Raw genomic sequence first — 23,659 nt, 5'->3', positions numbered from 1 at the left:
GCTGAATTTGTTAAAAAATAAAATTCCCCAGCCCCACTGCCACCTCAAGATTCTGATTCAGTACAACTAGGGAAAGTGCTGGGAAGCTGCACGTGTGGTGAGAACCCTAGTGGTTCTGATGAAGACAGTCCAGAGAGAACTTTTTGATAAAACTGCCTTAGAGCTTTGCCCACCCACCTAGCAAGATATTTAATCGCCTGGACGCCATCTTGGAAGGAGAAGCCAAGAGGGATTGGGTCCATTTTGGCTTGCACATCTGACTGAACCATCCCTGCAGAGTCTCTCTAAGAGCCACAAGCTGAGTTAGGAATGGGTGTGTCTGGTTCGATTTGGCTTGTTGAATGATACTGATGACTCTTTATTTGCTTTTACCTGCCACTCGTGGATACCTTGTGCACCCTAGAAACAGAGATACCAGACATAGGTAAGCAAATCACCTAGGCAGCTGCCTAATGCTCCTTCTTGCCTAAGAGGTCACCTCCTAATAATGTGCTAAAAGGGAAATTTTACTTCCTAAATAAGGTTAAAGGAATAATGTGAAAGTGAATTTGGAAGTTATGACTCAGGTAAGTGTCTTCCAAAGAAAGAGAGCTCCACTAAGTTGGAATTTGCTGAAGGATCAGACTATATCAAAAAGAAAACAGGATAAGTGAAAGCTGGCAGTCCAGTACTTCATGGGAAAGCAAGGCCTTAAGTGTCATCATGTTTTCCTTAGGTAATATCAGAAAGGAGTCTGTAAGTTCAAATAGATTCGATGTTTTCAAGTTGCAGGTAGATAGAGAAGGAATACAGCAATCTTCCTAGGTCCAGAAGTAGAGTTGACCAGTGTATTAAGAGACAGTGACGACAATGACCTTCTTGAGTAAGATTTTTCTTTTTCCTTTTATGCGACCTCTTGGTTTCTATTTCCTCCCACCAAAAAGAACTAACAGGAAAACTTTAAACTGACCATTTACCGACAATGGCACATAGCTCTGAAATTAATCATAATGAGTATTTCTATTCAATTTGTTTATACATTACGCTTGTCAAAATTGCCCTAAATTACCTGAAATTGCAAAGAAGAAAATTGAATTTGTTCACTTCCGAATGCCAATTGTCATCCAAATGGCTCTGATAGGATTTTTAATTTGGATTCCATTTGGGGATGCCACTTCCTAAATGCCAGTGCACAAGATCAGCCGTGCTACTTTGGCATAACTGATTCCTTAAACAAATTAAGTTGGTTGTCAAATTGCTTACTGGTAAAGTGTTGCACAGGATTGATTATAAGCATGAATTGCCCATTTAACAATCTATGTGATTTTAACTAGCATGAATGAAGTCATCTTTGCTAAGTTGAAGGGCATTGCTCAAATGTAAAGCTAACCAGAAGGTGACAATAAATCTAACACTGAAGTTATAAAAGAAATTTTCACATATCTCAAATTGCAATATGCATTTAGACACGAGGGGTTAGAACAAATTGGAATGCAGTCCAGTGGTTTTTCTTTCTCAGGTATGGCATGTTTTCAGAAAGTAGAAAGAAACCCATCTCAAAAGAACTGAAGTGCGCTTGGGAAATGGCATGAGATGGCAAGAAATTGCATATTAATATAGGAGAACTTCCTCACTGTTGGCTGCCAAGAAAATGATATTAATCAGATTTGAATTTGGTGTGTTGGGCTATTCCGTTTTCTAAAGGCCAGTGCACAAAGTTTGAGAACAGCCTAGCTGAGCAACATAGGATATGTCGCTCAGTTAGAAGAAAGCAAGAAAGCTGGGGGCAGTTTGCCACTTTCAGAGCAAGAGTATTCTGAAGATATTCTGCACACACCATCACATGTGATCTAATCTAATCTTAGTCCAGGCACAAGCTTGTTAGTGACCCTGGGTTAGCCCTCTATATGTCTGGATTCCCCCAGCTGAGATTTGTGGAGAATGATAATTCTAACTTCCCTCTCAGTCACATTGGGGGTATTCAATAATAAATGAATGTAATGCATTCCAAAGTGCTTTTGTGCGAATAACATTTCTCTTAGAAAAATAACCTATGGACTTTACCTAAACACAACATGATTAATCTGGCTCAGTTGAAACTTCCACAAACTGGCGACCAATGTATTGAAGGTTGTTTTAGGGAAGGGTTGTGACCCCTTCTTTATTCTAGAAAGATCTAGGGGCACTGGAGAAATTTTATTCTGCAGGCAAAAATTCAACTAAGTGTGTAAAAACTTTTACTCAAACCCCTATTTAAGCAGTCTTTGCTACAGAGATGCCTTGCCTGATATGACTGCCAAATCAATTCTGGAATCTGTTGGGGCCCTTTACAGTTTATTTACAGCAGCTGTCATGGTGGTTCCAGGGTTGAAGATGTCCCTGGAATCTACCGGATTCTCTTATTTGATGAAGGTAAGTAGAAAAAAATCAAGAATTCCAATTGGATCTGATTTTTTTCCAATTAAAACTATATACTGGATCTCAAATCAGTATTTGTCTCTCTTTACTGTCATTATCATACAAAAATATGCATAGAGGGCAAATATAATTACAAATACAATCAAGAACATGCCAGTTCGTAAGAGTATCTTAATTATTCTGATGACCCTCTCCCCTCCATTTTGCTTGGCTAGGTAGCCAGGGCCTGAACTCTTCCATGTCTTAGTCAGTTTCACGTCCTATGGTTCAGTTTCGTTCAGCACTTACTGCATATTGACCCTATCAGACACTCTCTTGGCAGTGAGGATAGACAGATGAATATGATTCCTGCCTGCAAAGAGTTCAGAATAGTTAGAGAGAGGGAGATGTGAAAAAAATAGTGCTTATGCCCAGCAGTCAGATCTTGGTTTCTAATACCATTCTCCAATAAAAGGAACCAGGGCTCCTTGGAGAAATGACTCATTCTAGTACTGGAGCAGGGATTATACAAGATAAGCCTGGAGCATCTTGTAGTTCTAGAAAGTAAGGAAGTGCTCAAAAAAAGAGAAAACACTCGACATCGATAAGGGTGTGTCAAAAGGGCACACAAGCCTACAGAAAGAGCTCCCAATGGCTAAAGCTGGAACAGCTTGAGCAATAAAACAAAGTAGCATTGGATTTTAATGCAAAGTATAAAACAAAAATCCATGAGTCTGTAAGGATATAAATAAATGGTTGAATTCATAAATAAAGGGAGAAGAGATAAAGCTCTCATGCAGAAGAATTCCAAATAATTTATGTAGATACTCCACCCTCAAAACGGTAGAGTATAACTCCCTACTCCTTAAGTCTTACCTTTGTAAAGTGGCTTCCTTCCAAAGAGTACAATATGAAAAGAGGGAGAGAAAGAGTAATTTTACAGTGGAGAAACCTGACAAATACTACTTCAGCCGGAAGATCAAGATCAACATCAACAGTGATAAGTCACGTGATATAAACCCTTGATTCGATTTGATGGGAATGGCACTTTACATCTGTGGTCTTCCTTCCAAAAACTATAACCCCTGTCTAACTATGAGAAAAAATCAGGCACATTCCAATAGACCAATGCCTGACCAGTACTCCTTAAAACTGTTAAGGTCATAAAAAATAAGGAAAGTCTGAGAAACTGTCACAGCCCAGAGGAGCCTAAGGAGATATGAGGACTAAATATAATTTGGTATCCTAGGTGGAATCCCAGAACAGGAAAATGACATTAGGTAAAAACTAAGGACATCTGAATAAAGTATGGATTTCAGTTAATAATTTTTAAAAGTAGTGCTAATACAACGTGACAAATACTACGAGGTCACGTGTCCCTCCTCTCTGCTCATTTCTCTCCCTCTCTACTTCTCCCATTGTAGCACCTGTATTTATGACAGTCGTAGCCTGCTTACTGATCTCACTCCCCCACTAGACTGTGAGTGTCACGAAGAAGGGGGCGGTATCATGCACACAAGTAGGCTTCCAGACCACAGCACAGTTCCTAGGTACATTGTTTGCACTTAGTAAATACTTTTTAATGAATTATTGAACAAATACACAATACAGAAATGGTACCAAGGAAAGAGTTCAAGTGAGAGATGATGGAGCCTTAGACTCATGACAGGAAATAAAGAGAAGTTGGCAGATTGGAGAAGGGTTTAGGAGGTAGAAATAAAAAAAAAAAACCATGCTGCATTCTGGCTATATGAAACGATAGAAAGAAGGAGGAGGAAAGAATACCTTCTGGTTTCTAGCTTAGACAACTGTGTGCGAAGCAGAGTGCTGGGCAGTGACATGTTAGAGATAAAACAAAGGGGTACTCTTCCAAGCTCTCATGGTTTATTGGGGGATACAAACACCAAAAAAAATTAATATGATATGTAATTCCCAAAACAGAGGTAAGCATAGTGCAAATAACCCAGACTGGAGATTTAGGGAAGCCTTCCCTCAAACATGAGTAAAGCCTTAAAAGGCATGTGAGAATTTATTAAGTGAAGAAAGGCTTGTATACCACACCAAGAAACATTAAAAAGTTTTCAGAGTTTTTAAAGCTGGGAGCCAAATTATCAGAATAAACCTGAAGGCAGTGTGAAAAAAATGGATTTAAGATTTCAAAAACACCTCTTATGAGCAGGAATATAGAAAATATTCCTGCCAGAGATGATGAGAGTTAGAACTAATGTGATGGCAGGAGGGGTAGAAGAAGAGAATGGATAGTTTTCATGCACAACTGCATGTGGAGAGAAAAAGAGGGAGTAAGGATTAAACTTCCAAGTTTGGGGCTTGGCTTATGTCAGCAGTACATGGACCTTAGGTTCAAGCAAAATATCCCCCAAACCAAAGTTACTGCAGTCATCAAAAACATGAGAGGCTTGTCCAATGGCATAATAGTTGAGTTTGTGCACTCTACTTCAGCAGCCCAGAGTTCACAGGTTCAGATCCCGGGCATGGACCTACACATCGGGCCATGCTGTGGAGGCATCCCACAAACAAAAAAAAATAGAGGAAGATTGGCACAGATGTTAGCTCATGGCCAATCTTCCTCACCAAAAAAAAAAAAATGAAATTAGGAAGAATCAAAATTAATGAATGAGCTCAGTCATGTATGCAGATAAAAATAACACAAGAGATCCCACGTAAATATCTAATTGAAGAATTTCAGGAATACCAAAATCCAATCAAGATAACTTTAGAGTCACCTTTCAGAGGTATGGCTGATTGTGATTATAACTAAAAAAAAGATCAAATGTAATCAGTTCTCTAATGTCCTGAAAGAAGGAAAAAATGGATTAGAGAAGTGTGGTGGGCAGCTAAAAAAGGGAAGCTTGGAGAAAAAAAGGTTGGCAATGTATGTCCAGCACAGCCCTTCCTAAACGACACTCCTCTGTCTTTGGACACGCCTTTCAATTTACAGCGGGAGCCTCAGAGGATGGTAGTGTCCCCCAGTAAGGCAGGAAGCCTGGAAGAGAAGATGTAGGTTATTGAAGGATGGGGAAGGCAGGAAGAGAATAACTTCTGTTTTGGATTTGTTGAGTTGGAGGTGACTGTGAGACATCCAGGCAGTCATCTACTAAGTCACTGGAGAACTGAGTGTGAAAGGTACGTATGAGAGAAATAATCTCCTGGGATTTTCTCTCTTCTGCTTCTTTCTCTACCCTCAAATGAGTGGTATTGAAATATCAGCATCATTACAGGGTAGCCGTACACATTGAATTTTTTTGTACCCAGCCCTATTACTAGAAAAACAAAGTATCTATCTCCTTGCTACATAAGGAGGAAGATACATTAATTCCTTCATTTCTTAAGAGAATTTTCCATTTGTGACAAAAGGCAAACCCTAGGGGGTGCATACTGAACAAATTGCTTTGAATAACTTTACTTTTCTCTTCCTTAGCACAAGTCCTGCTCACAAATACTATCTGGCTATGGACCCTGTGTCTGAATCACTTTATCTATCAGACACCAATACTCGAAAAGTCTACAAGTTGAAATCTCTTGTGGAAACAAAAGATCTGTCCAAGAATTTCGAGGTGGTGGCAGGAACAGGTGACCAGTGCCTTCCCTTTGACCAGAGTCACTGTGGAGACGGCGGGAGAGCATCGGAAGCTTCACTGAACAGCCCACGAGGTAAAAAAAAAAAGAAATCCTTTAAGGCATCTAAAGATTTCATTTGACTTCAAAAAATCCTAAGACTGTAGCCACACTGTAGTCTATCCAGCTCAATATGCCTCTAACAGACATAGTCTGTGAAGTCTATCCCAGAAGATAGGTCCACTCAGGACTAATTTTTAGCCAATATGCATCAGTATAGTCATAACTGGTACTAAAATAAAGAAATGCTTCTTTTCTGGTTGATAATTATTGCCCAGAGCCCTCTGAGCGCCTCCCTGACACCCCAACCTCTCTTTGGGAAACCCCACAGTCCAACAACTGCAAGCTTAACTCCTGGCATGGCAGAGAACCTCAAAGACATAGGCTTTAGCACTGTGGCCTGCGCTGGCTGGGATCCACGTCTGTGCCCGCCTTCTACCAAGTAAATATGTTGACTATCTCACAGACTCTAGACATTTCTGGCTTTCGCTTAACAACCAATCTTTAATGAACCTTTCTTCCTTTAATTTGTCTAAATCATTCTTGAAGCTATTTATGTTTTCAGTTTATATCACCCCTAAGACAATAAATTCCAATTTTTTTTTTTTTTTTTGCCTTTTGTGGGAGCTTGGCCTTATTTCTACTTCTCCTAAATTTACCTCTCAATCTCCAAGTGCCACCCCTCAGTTCTGTTGCCTGGGATTTGTGAATAAATCTGTGTTCTCCCCATTGGCCTCATGATTTTATGGACTTGGACCACATTCCCATCTTAGGCCACTAAGCGGAAAGATAGTCAACTTTTAAGTCTGTCATCATAAATCATCCACCCAACTTTCATAATTATTTAATCATTCTTTTCTGTTCCTTCTCCAAGATATTGTGTGTGTGTGTGTGTGTGTGTGTGTGTGTGTGTGTCTTTTATTTTAGTAGGTCTTATGAAGTATTTGTTTTAGTGGATTTTAAGAAGTCAGTGGTTTTTTTAACTATTATTCTAATAATACACACTTGTTGCAGAAAATTAGAAGAGAGAACACAAAAAATGTTTTTAATTAAAATCACCCATAATCCTACCACATGTAGAAAACCACTGTTAACATTTTAGTGTATATCTTTCTAGATTTTTCCTATGCGTATCATATATTTTATTCTCTAATAAATGCAATCGAATTATTAGAACGCAGTTCTATAATCTGCTCCTCATACTTAATGTGTTATGAGCATCTTTCCATGCCAAAAAATATAGTGAAGTCAATGTGTTTAATTTGTTAGATGGTCACTTATTATTTCAAATATTAAGAGGTTACTCTTTAGCCATTTGACATTTGCCATATGGGGATTAAATTCCAACTAAAATCAGATTTTAAAGCCTTCCATTTCTTCAAGGCCTGTATCTGTCATAAAGCCCCTCTGGCTAAGCCCAGCCCATTAAATCTGAATTTCTTTAACAGTATCTACACTACTCAATTAGCACTTGATTATATTTTGCCTTCTTTTACTTTCCAATTTTTTCATGAATGGGAGGTTTTTTACTACCGAAGTAAGTTGCTTGAGATGAGAAACCACATCTAATATTTCTTTTGAATCTCCCCCACCTCTCCAGCAATATCTTGCACAGTGTGAGGTCCCCGGCACATGCTTATTGTGTAACTGATCAATTAGGTAAGGCTTATCTGTACCAAGTATTCCTAAAAAGAATTTCAGTGGTGCTTAAAGGGGAAGACGTTTTACCCTAGGGGAACATAAGCCTCCCAAGTATCATGGTAAAGTGTTTTGAAACATTTTTTTTCTCGTGTGCCAGCTCTCATTCCTTACACACAGTAGGTCCACAATCAATATTTGATAAGTGAATGCATCCGTCAAGATACAACATAAAATCAGCTCATCTTTCAAGGAAACACAGCAGGCTGGGTCCCACCTTTTCCACAGGTTTAAAATTCTTGCAGGTATTATAAGGATTTCTGCATAAGAAATAAGGAGGAATCAAGCTTGTATTGTGCCTGAAATTGACATCCTCCTGAGTTGCTGCTAGTATGAAAACCACTCATCTCGCCTACCACATTCAACCTGCCACATAGAGGATGAATATCTCGGCTTTTCCAAATAAAGCAAATAATTGGTTCACTGCAGCTTTTTCTTTTTCTTTTTTTTTTTGCTTGGAAAGCAGCAATAATAGAGTCCTGATGAACAGGATTTACATGAAGTCTTGAAGCATCAGTAATGAGAGTGCCAAAATTTATATATCTATTAAAGTTAATATTAAACTAAGTTTTTCTTCCTGTCATAGCTAGTAGTGCATTTTCCTTTGGTTGATTTATCCATCTCTCTATCCAAGAGTGGCCTTTAGAGTAATCTGGTACACTTTATTCATCCCAAAGCAGTAAGGGGACCTAAGAACATCTGGCCCAGGCCTCAGGACAGCTGAATATCTAATCCATCTCAGACAGCTTTTACATAAGGTACTGAAGCTGATGTTGGCAACATCTGCACTGATGCAGTGAGTGAATGAGAATGTTTAAAGGAGGGGAATGTGTGGCTCACACTAAGTATCAACCACATCTCCTTCAACCACGTTAACAGTGTTTCAAGACCCTGTTAGTGATCTTCAAAATCACTCAGATGGCAGAACCTATGTCCAGACATCAGTTACTCTGAAAATGCTGGTCAGAGCATTTAGATGCCTAGCTAGGGCACCTATCTCTATGCTGAATATAGACAGCACTTACCTTTGGCAGTGAATCAGAAGTGAGATGCTCATTATATGGAATGCTGCAGGGCAATTTCATAGAGTTCGGGAGAAGAAGGAAAAATCACGCAAGAAATCATTAAAGCACAGTGTGCGAATTGAAAGGAGAGTATTGCTAATTGCTAATTATGTCTTTGAGGTTCTCCTGTAGGTTCTTTATCTCTCAAGAAAGCCCAATGTGTTTGTTTTTTGCTTTACAACTACCATGCACATCAGCTCCTTCTTCCTTCTCCCTTGGAAGACAGCAAACGTTTAATGGATTTCTTTAAGGAGAGGTTTGATTTTTCTCTCCACCCAGAAGCTAATAAAGAAACGCTGTAGATCAGTAGAAAATAGAAATGTACATCTAGGGAGTACCATTTCTAGGTTAGGAAAGAGAGCTTGCTCTAAGACTTTAACAAGCAACATATTGCAATTATAGGCAGGTTCTCCAACATGTCCTTAATTATGCAAGGTAAGTCAAATAAATGTTAGTCTGCAAGACAGCTAATTTATTTTCTGAATCTATTCTAAAAATAGGATGAAATAAAATTTGCTTTTGAGATCATTCGTCCTTAAATCAGAATAAATTATCAAATGGGATTAAAAAACAGTCAGCAAAAGGTAAAAGGTCAGAATCCGTGGGTTTTTTTTTTTTTTTTTTTGAGAAATGGCAGGAAATTGTGACAAATACCGGATTAAGGAGCTTAGACTTTCTTGTTCAATCCGTGTAATGCCAGTGTTTCTTTGAATGACCCTGTGTAAGTCACTGTACCTCACTGTGGTTTCATCTCCCTGAACATTAAATAGACTTAATGATGCCATTGACTAGTTTTGTTACATTGGGCTAGTCATTTAAACACTAGGCCCTGAGATTCTTAGATTTTAAGCTGAAGGATGGGCTTGTGATGATCTCTCTCCAAGCTCTAATGTATTAAAATAGCCATAGCTATAACTTACTGAGTGACCACTGTGTGCCACACACTGTGTTAGACACTTTACACACAGTATATCTAATCTTCACAGCAATTCGCAAGGTAAATAGTATTGTCCCCACTGTATAGATGAGGAAACAGAGACTCAGATAGGTTAAGAGATTTACCCAGAGTCATACAGTTTACAGATAACACTGAAGCTCAAAGCGGGTCTGCCTGACTCTAAAACCTACGATGCGGGAAAAAAAAAAAAAAAGCCCATAATGCCTCCCCCATACCACACTGCCTGCCCTTAACTCAAATCCATTGTCTCTGTTGGCTTCTCTGGAAAGATAGGAAATATTGGGAAAATGCTTTTCAATCTAAAAACATGTATTCAATGGGAACAAAGTATTTTTATTTGCTAAAGAAATGTCTTTTAGTTACCTTTTCCCGTTAAAACTATTTCTCTAATTTTTCTGACCTGGCAGTGTACCCATAGTGCGCTACATAGTATTTGCATAGTCTGTAAGTATAATTATTCAAATAAATCTCCAGGAAACCTTGTCATATCTCTTTGGAAGATTCTGCAATTAGGAACTTCACCAACTTTTCTTAAGTGATGGAGCCAGGAAACCTTAACTTTATTAAATTACTTGACTGCAACTGGTAACTACAAATTTTGTTTAAAGGAAAAGTGGAAGTGTTCCTGAATAGAATTTCATATAAGATAGCCCCTGGGTACTTCGCCTGGGAAGAAGTCTTTATCTGATACAGTTTTATGCACTTTGATTTGAATCCCAATAAAGGGAAACATTTGCCATTTTGCTCATCAATACTTCAATGTAATGGGGCAAGGAAAAAAAGTTTAGCAAAGAGGTTGATAGTGTGCTAATCCCTGGCATTGTATATGAGTTTGAATTGACTTTGAAAGATGCTTTTAAAACATGCATGGATGATGTAGTTGAAACTTAGATTCCATTTATTATTTTTACTGCAACTTTCTTTAATTCTACAGAGAACTCAAACTAATGAGTCATGTAATAGATGACCAAGTACTTAAGCAGAATGTGAAATGGTACTAGGTGGGGATATAAAATAAAATTTGTGACAAGCTGAATACATTTATTTTTTTAAGTAGATACAGAGGGTGAAGGAGTGACTGGACAAGATGAAATTAATCAATGACTTAATTTGGTTCTCCTGGACCTCACCAAGGATTATATCTCTATTATCATGTGTGTCTTTAAGCAAACTGACCTCAGAACTCAGCAGGACTTAGGCAATATCAGACAAGTGCAAACAGCCCCTGAGCTGTTCCCAAGAAGGGAAATGCTCCTTAAATCTTGACAGGTTCCAAAAGTGTTTTTAGGGTATTCATGACTCTAATCATACAGGAGTCACTTGAACTTTATTGGCAATTAAGAAAGCTGGGTATGATAAAGTCTAGACAAAAACAATCTGTTTTGTCCCTCCCCAGATCTATCTGAGGTGCACCCTGAAGCTCTACTGATCCCCTTGGCATCTACGTGCTATTCTGAAAGGCGAAATTGGGGGTTAATTGAAAGATACTAAAACTCTAATCAGTGACATCTTGCTGATATCACTGGTGTCTGTGGGGGGAAAGTATAGTGCACAAACAGGTATGAGAATGTTCTTTTGGTTCTCCTATGCAATGAGGGGTAGTAAGGTTTTTCCTAAATTCCTTTAGTGTGTGAACCATTATGGTGACATAGCCATTTGGATTGGCATAGGACCAGCGCTCAACAAAATTGCAGGCAAGCACAGCATAAGTAAAATGAACGGTATATTTAGGAAACTATAAATAAATAAGTACTGTTAAAGTAAAAACATTTGAGGCTAATAGGAGGAGAAGGGGCACGAATGGGAAGTTCGGATTTTATCCTATGGGCAAAGGATTTGAAGCAGGAGAGTGACTTGATCATCCAATGCATGCATTTTTGATTGATTATTTTAGTGACAGGCTAGTAAATGCACCGCAGTGAGACTGGGGCAAAGAAATGATAGAGAGTACTAATATCTATAGGGTAGACGATGGAAGGTGATCTAATGAAAGAGACAGAAGGGAAGCCTTCAGAAGAAAAGGAGGCGAACAAAGAGAGCTTGGTATCCAGGAAGCCAAGGGAATAGATTATTTTAAGAAGGTGTGGAAAACAGTATCAAATGTCACACATTTGTAGCCAGTGGATTAGGCAGTGAGGAGTTTATTGGTGACACTGCCATTGGTGGTTTGAATGGTGGTAGAGGTGGAAGCCAGATTTCTGTCACTTGACAAGCCAATACGAGGTAAGAAAGTAAATACCACAGTGAAGATCACTCTTCTGAGAAGCTTGGATGCAAGAGAGAGAGTGATAAGTAGTGAGAGGACAAAGCACTCAGGGGAGGCTTTTTCTGTAGGAGACGTGGCAATGGTTGTAGGTAAATGCAAACACACAGAAGACAGAGAATAAGTGATGAAAACAGGTCTGGAGGAAACTGGGACAGAATAGGCCTTGAATGGGAGGGGAGATTGGAGAGACTATCCTAAAGTAATGTTAGGTGTAGAGATGAGGATAAGTTTGTAGATAGAAGGAGCTAGAAGGTTGGTGGTACTCCATTCTGATAACCTCAGTGTTCTCAGAGAAGTGGATCTACTTTGCCAAAAATGAGGAAGTAATGTTAAGCCTTGAGGTATAAGGGAAAGGTTTGAAAGAGCCACTTAGCGAAGTAAGCTTTTTGGGTAAGATCAACATTCTGCCACCCATGGCCAAATTCCCAGCTTCAAGGCATTTCCTGTTGGAACTTTATTCCCACCTCCTTGTTCTAGAATCAGAGCATCTTGAGATGAATATGTTTGACAAAGCCTTAAAATTTAGGCAAAATAGTTGCTTTCCGTTACTCAGTGATACCGTGCTATTTCCACTTCTGGAGATTTCTTTCCTAAACTGTGTTATTGGTCTCTCAATTTACAGCAGCTACACCAGAGGACTTAGTGTCTGTTATACAACCGGAATGAGAGCTTAACTTGTTATTTGCAGTTAGTCTAATGCATCTGCTTATGATGGTCAAAAGATTTTGACCTTATATTATGTCAGTGGCTGGAACTTGAGAACCTTTCTGCCTTTTCTGACACAATCCTAAAGCCATAAGCTGTTGGTGGAGAAGTCAGACAAAAGGAAGTCACTTACATCTAGCCTTGGCTAATTGGTCCAGGAACCATCCATGGTTAATACAGAGAAACCTGTATTAAGTTCATTCAAGTTTTATAAGGCTACAAATGCATTATTAAATGACTTTTTCTTCTACATTTATTTTGTTTTAAGATTTTATTTTTCCTTTTTCTCCCCAAAGCCCCCCGGTACATAGTTGTGTATTTTTAGTTGTGGGTTCTTCTAGTTGTGGCATGTGGGACACTGCCTCAGCACAGCCTGATGAGCGGTGCCATGTCCGTGCCCAGGATTCAAACCGGGGAAACCCTGGGCTGCCAAAGTAGAGCATGTGGACTTAACCACTTGGCCACGGGGCCAGCCCCATCTTCTTCATTTATTTTAATTTTCATGTGTGCATAAGATTCTAGCAAACACAGAGGTAACATTTTAGAGGCCAAACACCATAAGAGATAAGTTCCCAAGTTCTGGAGTCAAACAGAACTGGATGCAAATCCCAAATCCACCACTCCTTAAATGTGTGTCCTAGAGTGAGTCACCTAACTTCCCTGAGCTGCAGCTTCCTCATCCATGAAGTTAGGATACTAGTAATATTGCCCACGTAACGGAGTGCTCGGTAATGTGTATAAAGTGCAGTGCCCAGCATGTAGTGGGTACACGTTAAATGTTACCTGCCCTTATGATCAGGCTTACTGTTCTCTTGCTAATAATAATACTGCTTATTATCCAAACATGGAATAAGTTACTTTGGAAGAAGGCAAGTCCCATGTCCTTGTAAATAAAACTGAGATACAATAATTTCTAGATAGGAATGGTGCCGCAAAAGAAGCAAGAGTCAAGGTATGGTGGGATTCAGGTGGGATTCGTTGTATATGATTTAACTAGTTGTTCCCTCAGAAGCTTGAGATACAGTAATTCTAGTGCTGGTTCCTTATACATATTGTATTTTGAGGAGACCCCCAAGGCCCACCTAACCAAAATAATTCCCTTAGCAGTCTACCATTTCACCATTAAATTCATTCCATAAGGGTTTTCTTCAGATGTGAACTTCAGTTTGTAGTGCAGGATATTGCCTGGGAGAGAAGCACATTAATCCCTCACTAAAACACTTTATGGGGGCCCTGAGGGCATGCAGCACAGGATGGGTGTGTTTGGACAGATGAGATCACCTGAGGGGGACAAGCCAAGGTGGAAGCTACTCCAGGTAGCATGGGCAAGTGCGATGCTAGGTATCTGGCAGAATGGCAGCAAAGTGGGGAGAGATGGAGGAATAACAATGATATCCTTCTCTTCAGCAGTATTATCTAGAATGAAACTCAGAACCCTACATATCTAGACAGAGAGTGTGGAATTATGATTCTTCCTCTTTTTGTTTAAGATCACTAGCCAAAATAACGTTGCTTCCTTATCACAGCTCCTCAGTGTCGCATCTTTCTTATCCGTCCACTTAGGAATCACCTCAGCTGATAAAAAGAAGAACCCCCTCCCCACCAAACAAAAATGACAGCGATCACACACTAACAGACTGCAAATCACTTAAATCATATTTTGAGTGGTGTATTATGGTAACCTATAAATAACTAATTGCGTAAAATTGCTTTAGTAGTTTCTAGATGGCAGCTTTAATTAAAAGCACCAGAGACATTTAGAAGTTTAGAAATGGATGGCATGTAATTTGCCCTTTTACCAACCATAAAATGGTAATTAAGGAATTTGATTCACTTCTTCCTATTAAAAGTTTTATGAGAATAGCAAGTTCCTTCTAAATACAGTTTCTCTGCAGCAGAAGGTAGTACGTTTGCTTTATCAGTCTTCTCCAGCAGGGTAAGATGTTTTAATGAACAAATTCTTCAGAAGTTAATTAGGAAATTTCTTTCAATGTAAAATGTTTGTTTTTAAGGTTCTGAAACATGAAACTGTATTAGAGCTAAAGCTTTGATCATGGCCCCATATTGCTCCACCATCAATACAAGATGGCCTAGTCGTTTCAAGTTTACCAAATGCGTGGAGCTGACTATGAAATCTAAGAAATGAGGAAGTCGTTTCCTGGTGATCTGGCATGCTTTGCTGATTCTTGAGTGAATCTAAAGTCTACAGTGTGTTGACATCCCAGAGAGTCTAGAATGTTCACTCCACAACAGAGGAGTCATCAGAAGATGTTTTTGACTTCACTGATCCTCCAGCAATACTGGATGAATTAGCACGTATAGAGTGTAAAATTCAAACAACATGCAGCAAATCCGGATGTCTTTGGAAAGCCGTGATTTTAACATCATCACAGGCTAAAATACAGCTGGAAATGGAGCCAGGAAACCCATTTTTATTTTATAACTGATCAATTGGTTGCATTTTTTGGCCACTTCAGCCCAAGGATTATAGATGGCGCCACACAGGGCATTTAGACCAGCATTTCAAAGGCGCTGATGACTTAAGTTATTTGCACATAAGAAAGACAGCTGCTGGTTTGGGTTTTTTTTTAAGTCAAGCAGATTCTCTAAAGTTATCCAAACTGGATGAACTTAAGCAGAAAACTGGTAAAATAGGGGATGTTTGAAAGGTCTCCTCTTCATTTCCTCTCTCAGTGACTCCCCTTGCTAACTCTGAGCCCATTCCTCCAGCCCTCAGCCTGTCTTCCCCAGATAGAAATCCAGCCTTTCCTCTTCCCTCTCCCCTGATCAGAACTGGGTGGGCATACTAAAGTGGTACACTAAAGGGGGATGGGACAGTGGGAGGAATATTTTATCACTGACATTGTTTAGAATTTCCAGTGAATGGTGATAGTAAATACAGACCTACTATTCATCAGTTTTATTATTGTTTTTAATATTTCTACCGAAAATGCACACGCCTTAGTGTCTGCACCCAAGGCAGATCACTCCCACAGCCCCCAAACTTGGCACACCTCTGCAGGCATAAGGAAAGTGCTCACAAAATAATATTCAGTGGAAAGTTTAGGAAACAAAGCTGTACTGTATGCTGCTACATCTGTAAGGGTGCACATTTAGGGTATACACAGAGAGAGAATAGTTTGAGAGGAAATTTATCTAAATGTTAGCAGTGCTAACTGCTGCCTAAGGAATGTTGAGTGATTTTATTTTCTTTAATTTTCTGAGCGTGTATTATTTTTATAATTCAACAAAACATAAAACGTGTTATTTTAAAACACATGCACACACACACTGTTCTGTGCTATGGCCAGTCTCTGAGGACTCAGGTTTCTTTGCTTTCATAGATGACAGCTCTCCAGAAGGGGTGTCATAGTACTGATGGTTGACAACTGGTTACTCTCATCTGAGCGTGTTGCTGGAGACCTGCTGCATGGGTGAAACCATAAGTCAAGGGAGAGACCTAAAGGGAAGACATTGAAGGAATCCTGGCAGGCTGATAGTAAAAGATATTTTAATTACATTTATTATCTTTTAAGAAAAAGAAGTATAAAGAATAAACATTAAAATGGCCTATCATCTCACCATCTAGATAAGCCAAGTTGATATGAAACAAAAACATAAAATATATATCTGTGGTTTGAAAGTTCAAACTCTATAGAAAGGTACAGAAAGAAAATTCCAGGCTTCTTTACCACAAACGCCCACACCCTGGTCTCTCTCTTTAAAGGTAATCAGTGTTAACAGTTTCTTGTGATTCCTTTGAGACCTTTATGTATATTTTTCTCTTACATAAAAAAGTCAGGGGCCGGCCTGGTGACGCAGCGGTTAAGTGCGCACATTCCGCTTCGGTGGCCCAGGGTTCGCTGGTTCGGATCCCGGGTGTGGACATGGCACTACATGACAAGCCATGCTGTGGTAGGCGTCCCACATATAAAGTAGAGGAAGATGAGCATGGATGTTAGCTCAGGGCCAGTCTTCCTCAGCAAAAAGAGGGGGATTGGCAGCAGATGTTAGCTCACGGCTAATCTTCCTCAAAAAAGAAAAAGATCATACCATATAGGTTAGTCTTCACCCAGCTTCTTTCATTTAATAATATATCTTGAAGATCTTTCCATAAAAGCATGTACATATCTACCTCTTTGTTTTTAAGAGCTGTATGATACTACAAAATATACCATAACTTATTAAGCCATTTGCTTCTTGATGGAGAAGGTTTTTTTTAAAATCTTTTGTCACTACAGTGCTGCATTGAACAATCTAGTTCACATATTTTGGAGCACTTTTCTGAGAACATACATAGGGTTCATTTTTAGCAGTAGTAGATATTACCAAGTTGTCCTCCCAAAAGAGTGAACACGTTAACGCTGTCACCAATAGTGTGGAAGAGTGCCCGTTTTGCCTTACCTTCAGCAGGTATCTTGTAGCTTGCAGCTTTGTTTTGAATTTCTTTAATTATAAATGTAGTTGAGGGTACTTTCATCTCTGTTGTGACCATTTGTATCTTTTTCAGTAAACGCGCCTTCATATCCTCTGCCCATTTTTCTACTGAACTGTTGATCTTTCTGCTTTGGAAATTAAGAAATGCATCCCTTTGTCTCTCATATGTGTTGCAAATATTTTCCAAGTTTGTCATTTTGCTCCTTTTTAACCATATAGAAGTTTTCTAACTTTATAGAGTCAGATTTATCAACGTGTTTCCTTAAGGTCTCTAACACTTTGTGTCCTCCTAGAAAAGCCTTCCTGTAGTAAAGGTATTCTTAAGGCAAATGGACAGGCTTTTCAACGACCCTTAAATCATACTATGAGTCTTTCCCTCTTGGACCCTGTGCAATTTGGAAAACTTAGGAAGTGTTTAGAGTAGTTAAAAAAAAAAGACTTTGGAATCAGGCAGATAAAACTGAGCTCAAATTTATTACTAACATCTCTACGCCACTGTTCTCATCTGTAAAATGAAGATAGTGGACCTACCTTCCTTATCAGGTTGTAGAGGATGAAATGACTCAATATGAGTTTATCCAGTACCTGGCACAGATAAAGTACTGAATAAGATATGATGATGAGGATAATGATAAGTAAATAATTTTTAAACTAATAACTTATTAACTGGATTGTTTTCAAAGCTAGCAATATACATTGTGTTTTCAAAATTGTTTAGCTGTATTTAAATTTTCCTCTGTCAAACTTTGTTGACTATATATACACAGCCCTAATTTAATTGTTTGCAAAATATGTTGTCCAACTAAAGGAAAAAATGCAACAATGTATTTGAAATACTTGAAGAGAGGTACTGGTGGGAGCTTGGCTGAAGAAAAATGTATGAAAAATCAGAAGTATACATGTGCTAGGATGTCATTACAGTACAAAAAATGGAAGGAACCTAATAATCCATCAAAAGGGTTCAGTCAAATGAGGGAATATTACACAAAAGTAAAAATGAACTAACTAGATCTACATGTAAAAACATCAATATTTACAAAACACGAGGTTGCATGAATAAAAGAGAGAATTACAAAAGAATATATATGGTGTGGTATCATCAGCCTATTTTTTATTGTGGTAAAATATATAAAACACAAAATTTACCACTTTAACTATTTTTAAGTGTACAATTCTGAGGCAGTAGGTACATTCACATTGTTGTGCAACCATCACCACCATCCGTCACCTACATGAGTTTTTGAAGCATAAAAACAATACTTATATTATTTGTGGACATATACATATGTATAAAATGTATGAAAAACATGCGTAGGAATGATGACACTAACTGCAGGACAGTGGTTACCTCTGGGGAAGGAAGGGAAAACCGAGTAGGGATAAGGACGTGGGGCTTTGGCTGTATCCATAACATTTGGGGTTTTTTTTAAGAGGTATAGGAAGCAAATGTTAACATCTATTAATTTGGGTGGTAAGTGCATGGCAATCTGTAATACTATTTTCTGAGTTGTCTGCCATTTGAAGCATTTCATAATTGTAAAATTTCAAGTCAGAAGTAGAGTTTAGAAAGCAACTTGCAAATTTATACCTGACAATTCCACTTTAAAAAGTGATTTTTCTTTGTTTGTTTTAAATAAACCTTTCACTCATACAGACATGATATTCAAAATATTTAACAACCTGTAAGGCACAGATCACCCACTTCCAAACAAAATTGGCCATAAAACCCCTATGAATAGCAGCACAGCATTGTCTGATCTAGCGCCAGAAGGTGAGAGGATGGCACAAAAACACTGGGCAGGGCTACTAGGAGTTGGAGTCAATTCCATGGCACCAACAGCACCAAGGCACAGCTACCAGCATATCAGAGCATGCATCAGCTTTGGCCCTGGAGTGAGGTCTTCAACACCCCCTACAGTGTCCAGCATTAATCCATTATTTTCTGAGCTGATTGGATTTGAGGCTCTTCCGTTAGCTACAGAGCTCACCAACACCTCTAGTACATGTCCATATGTGGAATTCCCCAAATGGCTGACGGCGAGCTTCCTCAATATTAAAGAACCTCAATACGAGTCAGCTTTATCATTGACCAAAGATAGTCTCCATTTCCATGGGAATGAGTCCTGGCCCATTTAAAGTTTCTCCGTGAGGAATCAAAAGCTTAATAACTTAAATGTGAGGTTATCTTCAAGCCCCAAATATCAAAGCCTAGCCAGGAAACCCCAATGTTATTTGCTCTATTTTTCTTCCAGTTTAATTTACTAGCTGTTCCATTTGGTTTTTCAAAAAGCTTGTTAAACTATGTAATAGGTTTTTGGGAAAAGGAAGGTGGGTAGGTGCCCCATTTTACCAGTATTTATCCAGGAAAGAAAGCTGATTGCAGCAGTAATTTCCCTTAGAGAGCAGGAATCGTTCTTCATTTTGGAAGGCATCACTAACCCAAGGAAATTGAAGCCATAGTGATAGATTGACAGGTCAGCTTTGTCCCTCCCCAAGCCAAAGCCCATCAGAGTGGCTCCTGCCAAGACTACCTACTTTGGTTTCTATAATCTTGTCTGTGTGCTCTCTTGAACAAAGTAAAATCAGAACTGTAGGCAGGCTACTACCCCAGCCCTGCTTTAGGACTGGGGGTCCCTGAAAAGGTGCCTTCTCACCTTTCCCAGAGTGGTAAAACTGGGGACAGTGCTGGGGAAAGTGGTCTTAAGAAGGGCTACTTTTAAATCTTCTGATTTTAGCCTGTTAGGCTTGAAATTTTTGAGAAATCACAGATCCACACTTAGCACCCTCAAAATCTTTCTTCTTGTATTTTTTTACTAATGCTGGGCACTATTTTACTTCTCAAGTATATCTGGTCTAGTTTTAACAGCATGCCTTTATTCCAATAATCTATTTTAATGTTAAAAAAATTTAGTCAATCAATGAATGACCAAAGCCAGGACCTTCTGAATTGGCCCTAAACTGATATCTTCCTAGTTCCTGGAAATGCTAGAGATGTTTGAACAGTTGAATTAAGGAACCATTGCAGTTACAAAAATGATATCTGGCAGTATTTCAAAATGCCTCAGTGTCCTTTTGTTTTACCTCCTTTATTAGACTCACTGGCTTTTATTGATTTGTTTTTTTCTAATTCCTCAAAGCTTTCTGTTTCTAATATAAACTTTAGTCATTTATTCTATAAACATGTAAAGCACTCCTGTATGGCAGGAACTATGCTAAATGCTATTGTCAAACTCTGCAATGTAACTCTCTTGTTAAAACAAAGACTTTCTAGTTATCAAACAGGTGTCCAGAGATGTCCAGAATTAATACTTTCAACATACTTAACAGGTGTCAATAAGACACTAGTGTCAATGATCCACTATACTATTTATAAGACTCCCACTAGTTTTAGCTACTCTGTCAGACCCGCACCATGCTTCTGGTAAATCTAGAAAGAGAACCATGTTCACTGAGCTCCACTGTTTCGTTCAGCTTCCTCAGCAGAAAACAATCTGGTCTGCATTGGGAAATTTGGAATTATAAGTGGGTAAAAAGACATGGTCCCTGCCAATGAGTGGAATATGATCTGGTTGGGGAGATAAGAGAGGAATCATTAGGGAAGACAGTAATCCAGGATTAGGTTGTGTGATGTAAACTATAAACACTCCAGGGACCAGAGAATGGAATGCTGATTGGGATTTGGAGAAAAAGGAAGAGAAAAATGAACAGAAGGTGGAAGATATGGAGGAAAGGAAAGGAAAGGAATCTGGAAAAGGGCTGCCCACATGGGTAAAGATAAACTGGGAATTGGATTCTGACCTCTATTCCTGATAGGTTAGGTTAAGTGAACTCAAAAAGGAAAAAGAGATCCAAGAATAAGCCAAGGAAGACCAGGTAAGGCAGTAGAGAAGAAAGAGGCAACACTGAATGGGAAATGAATGACTCAGCCCTTCCTAGGAAGGTTGGGGTGGTCCTGAAATGGATTTGTTAAAATGACCCTAAGTCAGTATGTAAAATGCATTCTGGAGTCCAGTCAAAACATCCCATGCTCTTAGTTACAGGCCAGGCTTTAGATTCGCAACCTAATGACATATTATAACTGTTGAGAGCCTCATTTCTACACATCTTTTCTAATAGGCTCAGATGTCTACCATCAGACAAGATGAATGACATTATTTGATACAATTGACAAGGAAATACCTCCATCAAGATATTTGCAAGTCTTTGAGTCAGTTTGTATGTTGTAATTATTTCGGCTAGACTTGCAGTGTCTTGAAAGATGAGCAGGATTTGGATACTAGGAGAGAGAAAGGGCATTCCACGTGCAGGGAGCAGTGCAGGCAAGTAGGTAGTGTTGGGAAACTGAAAGGTGTGTTTCAGAGCCAGGGCATACGCCAGTTTGACTGGAGACGTAACACAGGACCCTGTACAGACTGATCATCACCATCAGTGTGGTGGAGATGCTGACAGAATCACACATAGGGTTCCTGCCATCTAAGTCAAGCCATGCTGAAGCAGGTAATTATGTAACAGATAAACCACGGCATGATGCCAGAAAACTAACAGTTAATCAAAAACATAAACATTAACACCACCTGTGTTAACCTTTCAGAAAGATTTCACAGAGAGAATAGATTATTTTTTAGATTATTTTATTTGATCTTTACAGTAATCCACTGACATGGCCAACTCAATTTTTATTCTCACCATTAGACAAAGGCAACCAGAGGACTAGGAGAGTGTATAAATTTTTGAAAGTCACAGTCAGTCTCACAACCAGATCTCCTAGCTTCTACCCCTAGACTCTTTTCCTCTTCCTCTCATATCTCCCATGAACATGTCTAGGTGATTGAATTTAGAAGCAAATAGGTGGGGAAATGGCCTTGGAAGCCCCAATCTCAGTCAAGACAAGGCTAGAGAAGTCACTAGCGCCCTTTGAACAAGGCATCCTAGTTATTTTTAATACCTTTCAACATAACTTTGTGCCTACAGATTGTCAAACTTGTAGATCAGAGCATGGAAGAGAAAAAGTCAAAGGAGTTGTTTGTCTCATCAGACAACTGCTTTGGCTAATTTTCTTTTTTTACTCAGCTGTCGTATTTGTGTGTGCGTGTGTGTGCGCGCGTGTTGTTGAAATCGTATATTCTTGATTGAGCTCTCCTAAGTGTCACTTAAACTTCCATTTAAAAGGTTTAAAAATTGTATTCACACAGTGTTCGTTACCCTGCCTTACCTTTTGCAAATGACTGTCTACCGCTTCTGACTTTGTGAACTTCTCTTTCAGCGTTAGCTTCATTAGTCAAGATGTATGGATGTTGGAAGAATTTTAAATGGGCCTTCTGTGTTGTTTTTGAATGGGCACCACATGCAAATAACTATCCTACAGAAATTTTCATTCTTCTTGGGTTAGCCCACTTTTGTGAAGAGTAAGCACTGTCAGGCTTAATTCCTCATAGCCTGCTTTTATTGAGTATTCAGGCCAAGGTATTCTACTTAGTTTGCTTTTTTATTAGAACCTCTTGGTTGTTCACATACCTTGAGAGAAACTCATTTTCCCCAGAGTGTAACAACTGCAATTAGTTTTTTGCTGGTCCATGGGCAATAAATGAACTTTCCCTCCTCAGGCTAATTGTTCACATAAGGTTCTTGTGAGACTGTTTGTTTCCTTAGAATGACAGAGGCATTTCTTCAAAATGTGTCTGAGTAGTGTCCCAGATATCATTGCTTGATGTTTGAAGATTTTTAAGGGGGGGGGGATATAAAATATTCAACTCACATTTGGTAAACCTCATTTATCTTAGCCTATTTGTACTGAGTCCCCTTAAATCTCGGCCTGCAGGCATCTTTTGAGCAAGAACTCCAGCACAAAAATAAAACAAGAGATGTAAATTTCAATTTGAACTAGAACCATCTACTTACCCCAATCTCTCTTACACACACACACACACACACACACACATAGCCCCTACCTTTATAAAGTAAAGAAAAATAATTCACACCATTATTAGTGTCTGGTATCAATTAAACATTGAGACACCACCACCCCCCCCCAGCCCAGTGTCTCCCTGAGCCAATTGCACAGCATGTGGCTTCATTTATTTGATTATCTGCATAAAAACTTTAGCCATTTTATAAAAGCTTGAAGGCTTTTATACCAATAATTCAATAGTACAGTACTTCCCTAAGGTAACAAAATTGTTTTCAACTACTGCCTTGTCTCTATGGTGAATCTAACATAAGGCACTCTGCTACTGACAAGGGGTACTTAATGCTTTGTGGACTTAAATCTTCTACTATGTCTGTCCAACACAGAAAAGCCTAAAATGTTGAAGCAGGGCCTATGTGGAAATCTTTGTCTACGATTCTAGGCTTAGCATAGTCGCTTTCAGAAAGAATTATAGCAGTGGCTGAGCAATTAGGACACCACTTAGCACCATTCTAATACTTCATCTTCTTCAAAGTGCTTTCATTTCATTGGCTCTTGTGATCTTCACACCATTTTACCCTGTGTAGTAGGTAGTATATGTGTTAGGAAATCAA

The 23,659-nt window shown here is 38.9% G+C and overlaps 1 protein-coding gene across 2 annotated transcripts in view; it reads left to right on the top strand.

Moving 5' to 3' along the window:
* TENM1 (teneurin transmembrane protein 1) overlaps positions 1-23,659 on the top strand; it is a 735,430-nt gene that overhangs the window by 630,116 nt on the left and 81,655 nt on the right. For both annotated transcript variants that reach the window (XM_070604355.1, XM_070604354.1), the window contains 2 exons: positions 404-424; positions 5,816-6,048. In XM_070604355.1, the coding sequence (XP_070460456.1) occupies positions 404-424; positions 5,816-6,048 (254 nt within the window). The remainder of the gene's footprint in view (positions 1-403; positions 425-5,815; positions 6,049-23,659) is intronic.

Source organism: Equus przewalskii, chromosome X (assembly GCF_037783145.1).
Source record: "Equus przewalskii isolate Varuska chromosome X, EquPr2, whole genome shotgun sequence".
NCBI lineage: Eukaryota > Metazoa > Chordata > Mammalia > Perissodactyla > Equidae > Equus > Equus przewalskii.
The sequence above is the reverse complement of the archived record's forward strand: the minus strand, read 5'-3'. Positions and strand labels throughout refer to the sequence as shown.